This window comes from Arachis ipaensis, chromosome B6 (assembly GCF_059453495.1).
Source record: "Arachis ipaensis isolate K30076 ecotype BB chromosome B6, ASM5945349v1, whole genome shotgun sequence".
Taxonomy (NCBI): Eukaryota; Viridiplantae; Streptophyta; class Magnoliopsida; order Fabales; family Fabaceae; genus Arachis; species Arachis ipaensis.
In genome coordinates, this window is record NC_142441.1 from 8,302,812 (window position 1) to 8,308,792 (window position 5,981).

Consider the following 5,981-nt stretch of genomic DNA (forward strand, 5'->3'; position numbering starts at 1 on the left):
TCTTTGTGAATATGTGAGTGTGACTGTGAGGGTAGTGGTTTGTGCATATGAATATGTGAGTGTGAGTGTGACGGTAATGGTTTGTGCATGCATCATTGGTAAAGAATAGTCCTTTGTGAATATGTGAGTGTGAAAGTGAGAGTAGTAGTTTGTGCATATGAATATGTGAGTGTGAGTGTGAGGTTAGTGGTTTGTGAATGTGAATATGTGAGTGTGAGTGTGAGGGTAGTGGTTTGTGCATGCAGCATTGGTAAAGAATAGTCCTTTGTGAATATGTGAGTATGAGTGTGAGGGTAGTAGTTTGTGCATGCAGCATTGGTAAAGGATAGTCCTTTGTGAATATGTGAGTGTGAGAGTGAGGGTAGTGTTTTGTGCATGCAGCATTGGTAAAGGATAGTCCTTTGTGAATATGTGAGTTTGAGTGTGAGGTTAGTGGTTTGTGCATGTGAATATGTGAGTGTGAGTATGAGGGTAGTGGTTTGTGCATGCATCATTGGTAAATAATAGTCCTTTGTGAATATGTGAGTGTGAGTGTGAGGGTAGTGGTTTGTGCATGCAGCATTGGTAAAAGATAGTCCATTATGAATATGTGAGTGTGAGTGTGAGGTTAGTGGTTTGTGCATGTGAATATGTGAGTGTGAGGGTGAGGGTGGTGGTTTGTGCATGCAGCATTGGTAAAGGATAATCCTTTGTGTATATGTGACTGTGAGAGTGAAGGTAGTGGTTTGTGCATGTAGCATTGGTAAAGAATAGTCCTTTGCGAATATGCGAGTGTGAGAGTGAGGGTAGTGGTTTGTGCATGCAACATTGGTAAAGGATAGTCCTCTATGAATATGTGAGTGTGAGTGTGAGGTTAGTGATTTGTGCATGTGAATATGTGAATGTGAGTGTGAAGGTAGTAGTTTGTGCATGCAGCATTGGTAAATAATAGTCCATTGTGAATATATGAGTATGAGTGTGAGAGTAGTGGTTTGTGCATGCAGCATTGGTAAATGATAGTCCTTTGTGAATATGTGGGTGTGATTGTGAGGGTAGTGGTTTGCGCATGCATTATTGGTAAAGGATAGTCCTTTGTGAATATGTGAGTATGAGTGTGAGGTTAGTGGTTTGTGCATGTGAATATGTGAATGTGAGTGTGAGGATAGTGGTTTGTGCATGCAACATTGGTAAAGGATATTCCTTTGTGAATATGTGAGTGTGAGTGTGAGGGTAGTGGTTTGTACATGCAGCATTGGTAAAGGATAGTCCTTTGTGAATATGTGAGTGTTAAAGTGACGGTAGTGGTTTGTGCATGCGGCATTGGTAAAGAATAGTTCTTTGTGAATATGTGAGTGTGAAAGTGAGAGTAGTAGCTTGTTCATATGAATATGTGAGTGTGAGTGTGAGGTTTGTGGTTTGTGCATGTGAATATGTGAGTGTGAGTGTGAGGGTAGTGGTTTGTGCATGCAGTATTGGTAAAGAATAGTCCTTTGTGAATATGTGCGTGTGAGTGTGAGGGTAGTAGTGTGTGCATGCAGCATTGGTAAAGGATAGTCCTTTGTGAATATGTGAGTGTGAGAGTGAGGTTAGTGGTTTGTGCATGTGAATATGTGAGTGTGAGTGTGAGGGTAGTTGTGTGTGCATGCAGCATAGGTAAAGGATAGTCCATTGTGAATATATGAGTGTGAGTGTGAGGGTAGTGGTTTGTGCATGCAGCATTGATAAATGATAGTCCTTTGTGAATATGTGAGTGTGAGTGTGAGGGTAATGGTTTGTGCATGCATTATTGGCAAAGGATAGTCCTTTGTGAATATGTGAGTGTGAAAGTGAGAGTAGTAGTTTGTGCATATGAATATGTGAGTGTGAGTGTGAGGTTAGTGGTTTGTGCATGTGAAAATGTGAGTGTGAGTGTGAGGGTGGTGGTTTGTGCATGCAGCATTGGGAAATGATAGTCCTTTGTGAATATGTGAGTGTGAGTGTGACGGTAGTGGTTTGTGCATGCAGCATTGGTAAATGATAGTCCTTTGTGAATATGTCAGTGTGAGTGTGAGGTTACTGGTTTGTGCATGTGAATATGTGAGTGTGAGGGTAGTGGTTTGTGCTTGCAGTATTGGTAAATGGTAGTCCTTTGTGAATATGTGAGTGTGAGTGTGAGGGTAGCGATTTGTGCATGCAGCGTTGGTAAAGGATAGTCCTTTGTGAATATGTGATTGTGAGTGTGAGGTTAGTGGTTTGTGGGTGTGAATATGTGAGTGCGAGTGTGAGGGTAGTGGTTTGTGCATGCAGCATTGGTAAAGGATAGTCCATTGTGAATATGTGAGTGTGAGTGTGAGGTTAGTAGTTTGTGCATGTGAATATGTGAGTGTGAGGGTAGTGGTTTGTGCATGCAACATTGGTAAAGGATAGTCCTTTGTGTATATGTGAGTGTGAGTGTGAGGTTAGTGGTTTGTGCAGCATTGGTAAGGGATAGTCCTTTGTAAATATGTGAGTGTGAGTGTGAGTGTGAGGGTAGTAGTTTGTGCATACAACATTGGTAAAGGATAGTCATTTGTGAATATGTGAGTGTGAGAGTGAGGGTAGTGTTTTGTGCATGCAGCATTGGTAAAAGATAATACTTTGTGAATATGCGAGTGTGAGTGTGAGGTTAGTGGTTTGTGCATGTGAATATGTGAGTGTCAGTGTGAGGGTAGTGGTTTGTCCATGCAGCATTGGTAAAGGATAGTCCTTTGTGTATATGTGAGTGTGAGTGTGAGGTTAGTGGTTTGTGCAGTATTGGTAAGGAATAGTCCTTTGTGAATATGTGAGTGTGAGTGTGAGTGTGAGGGTAGTGGTTTGTGCATACAACATTGGTAAAGGATAGTCCTTTGTGAATATGTGAGTGTGAGAGTGAGGGTAGTGTTTTGTGCATGCGGCATTGGTAAAGGATAATACTTTGTGAATATGCCAGTGTAAGTGTGAGGTTAGTGGTTTGTGCATGCAGCATTGGTAAAGGATAGTCCTTTGTAAATATCTGAGTGTGAGTGTGAGGGTAGTGGTTTGTGCATGCAGCATTGGTAAAGGATAGTCCTTTGTAAATATGTGAGTGTGAGTGTGAGGGTAGTGGTTTGTGCATTCAGCATTGGTAAAGGATAGTCCTTTGTGTATATGTGAGTGTGAGTGTGAGGTTAGTGGTTTGTGCGTGTGAATGTGAGTGTGAGTGTGAGGGTAGTGGTTTGTACATGCAGCATTGGTAAAGGATAGTCCTTTGTGAATATGTGAGTGTGTATGTGAGGGTAGTGGTTTGTGCATGCAACCTTGGTAAAGAATAGTCCTTTGTGAATATGTGAGTGTGAGTGTGAGGGTAGTGATTTGTGCATGCAGCATTGGTAAAAGATAGTCCTTTGTGAATATGTGAGTTTGAGTGTGAGGTTAGTGATTTGTGCATGTGAATATGTGTGTGAGTGTGAGGGTAGTGGTTTGTGCATGCAACATTGGTAAAGGATAGTCCTTTGTGAATATGTGAGTGTGATTGTAAGGGTAGTGGTTTGTGCATACAACATTGGTAAATAATAGTCCTTTGTGAATATGTGAGTGTGAGTATGAGGGTAGTGATTTTTGCATGCAGCATTGGTAAATGATAGTCCTTTGTGAATATGTGAGTGTGAGTGTGAGGTTAGTGATTTGTGCATGTGAATTTGTGAGTGTGAGTGTGAGGGTAGTGGTTTGTGCATGCAGCATTGGTAAAGGATAGTCCTTTGTGAATATGTGAGTGTGAGTGTGAAGTTAGTGGTTTGTGCATGTGAATATGTGAGTGTGAGTGTGAGGGTAGTAGTTTATGTATGCAGCATTGGTAAAGGATAGTCCTTTGTGATTATGTGAGTGTGGGTGTGAGGTTAGGGGTTTGTGCATATGAATATGTGAGTGTGAGTGTGAGGGTAGTAGTTTGTGCATGCAACATTGGTAAATGATAGTCCTTTGTGAATATGTGAGTGTGAGTGTGAGGGTAGTGGTTTGTGCATGCATTCTTGGTAAAGGATTGTTCTTTGTGAATATGTGAGTATGAGTATGAGGTTAGTGGTTTGTGTATGTGAATATGTGAGTGTGAGTGTGAGGGTAGTGATTTGTGCATGCAGCATTGGTAAAGGATAGTCCTCTGTGAATATGTGAGTTTGAGTGTGAGGGTAGTGATTTGTGCATGTGAATATGTGAGTGTGAGGGTAGTGATTTGTGCATGCAGCATTGGTAAAGGATAGTCCTTTGTGAATATGTAAAAAGAACCCAACTCACTCCGTCCCTAGAAGGTGGAAACTGGAAACACGACAACGTATTTCAGCGAAAGATCACCGTTGCGTTCGATTGTTGCAGTGTCTGTGAGGGATCATGGGGTTTCGAAGTTCGCTACCATTTTCCGGGCTAATAAGGTGAACCTCTTTTTCATCCTAATCACAATTCGTAGTTGCCCCCGCCCTCTCAATTATGAAATTAAGGTTATGTTAATGCTTATTATCGATTTGGAAACATTGCCTTTATATTTCATAATTACATTAGCGTTGTTTTTGCGATGAATAAAAATAAAAATTGTTCTGTTTGATTTTGCTACTCTGTAATATAGAAAAATTCCTCTGGCTGAAAATTTAACAGAATTGGAAATTTTGACGTTGTTTCGTAGAATTTTAAATGTTTAACTTTAACCATTCATATTTCACCAATTGTGAGAATATATTGCAATGTAATCCTTACTTGACTCTTTTTTATTAAAAGGTTATTGATTAAATTTTATATTTCAAAATTTTTTTGGGAAAAAAATGCATTTTTTTAGTAGAATATAGAGCTGCTTTGTAATTTGCTTTGGGGAAAAAGAGGATCCTCTATGTTAAATTTGTCTCTAAAGTATAACTGTCTTTTAATGGTATTCTAAACCCATTAAATAATTTAAGGGTGCATATTAGAGGAGCTTGATCTTTTTGATAAGTGGAGGTAATTTATTATTATGTCTTATGCAGACTTGTTTGAATGTGTTACAGACAGCTTGAACAAGAGATGAAAACTGTGATTAAAGTATTGCAGCCTGGACCCTTGGGAATTATAGAGCATAAGTTTTCTGCTGAGGAGATTTGTAAGGCTAATGATACTGTCTCTAAGGGTGTGGCCAATTGGCGAACCAATGCGAATTTGCATCCCAAAAATCAGCTTTTGAAAGACTATATTCAAAAGTGAAACAACTTCAAAGTGCAGGCATATTTTGGCTCTTATATGTGAGGACAGTTTTATTTTAGATCCTCTAAACGTTTTTTGAGTTTTGCAAATTCCTTTCTTTACTTATTTATGATTTTGTATTAAACATGTGAACTTTGGTACACATAGCATTAGTTATTGAATTATGTTCACTATTTCACTATAATGAAGATCTTTAGTGAATGAGAGTGAGGTTAGTCGTTCTTCTTTTGTTATTTAAGTTCATCTATTAGTTTATTCTTGGAGGTATATGATGTTAAAATTAGGTTACATTTGCCTTATTTGACTAAAGAATGACAAGGAATAAAGTTCTGCTTAGTCGTTTAGGTAGTGATAGCACCAATGAAAAATGATTTAATACACTATTAAGAGCGCCTAAGAGGCATAACTTTTGCGAAAAAAACTAATTAAATATAAAGAAAAAGATGTGGAAAAAAAAACTGCTCTCATTCATTAACAAAATATAATTTAAGAAAGGATAAGGGTAGTTAGATATGAAGTTACGTAACTATATGTAACAACACTAAATCCAATCCAAATGGATGAAATTAACCTTTCTTTAAGCGTACTAAATGTGTAATCACCGTAGCCTATGGTTGTTATGGAAATTATAATCAAATAAAAACTATCAAAAACACTTATATCCTCTAACAAACAAGCCATAATTGTTCCACTACCAATGACTAAGAAGACCATAACAATGACTAAACAAATTTTTACTTTTTGGACTAACTTATTCTCAACTACCCACCCATTTGGTATGCATGGTGCAAATATTGTAATGATGT

The 5,981-nt window shown here is 38.5% G+C and overlaps 1 protein-coding gene across 1 annotated transcript; it reads left to right on the forward strand.

Moving 5' to 3' along the window:
• The first annotated feature begins 4,338 nt into the window (after positions 1-4,338).
• On the forward strand, positions 4,339-5,175 carry LOC148554538 (uncharacterized). Its single transcript, XM_088492065.1, has 2 exons — positions 4,339-4,379; positions 4,983-5,175. The coding sequence occupies exons 1-2, from the start codon at positions 4,339-4,341 to the stop codon at positions 5,173-5,175; spliced, it is 234 nt and encodes a 77-aa protein (XP_088348191.1).
• The last annotated feature ends 806 nt before the right edge of the window (positions 5,176-5,981 follow it).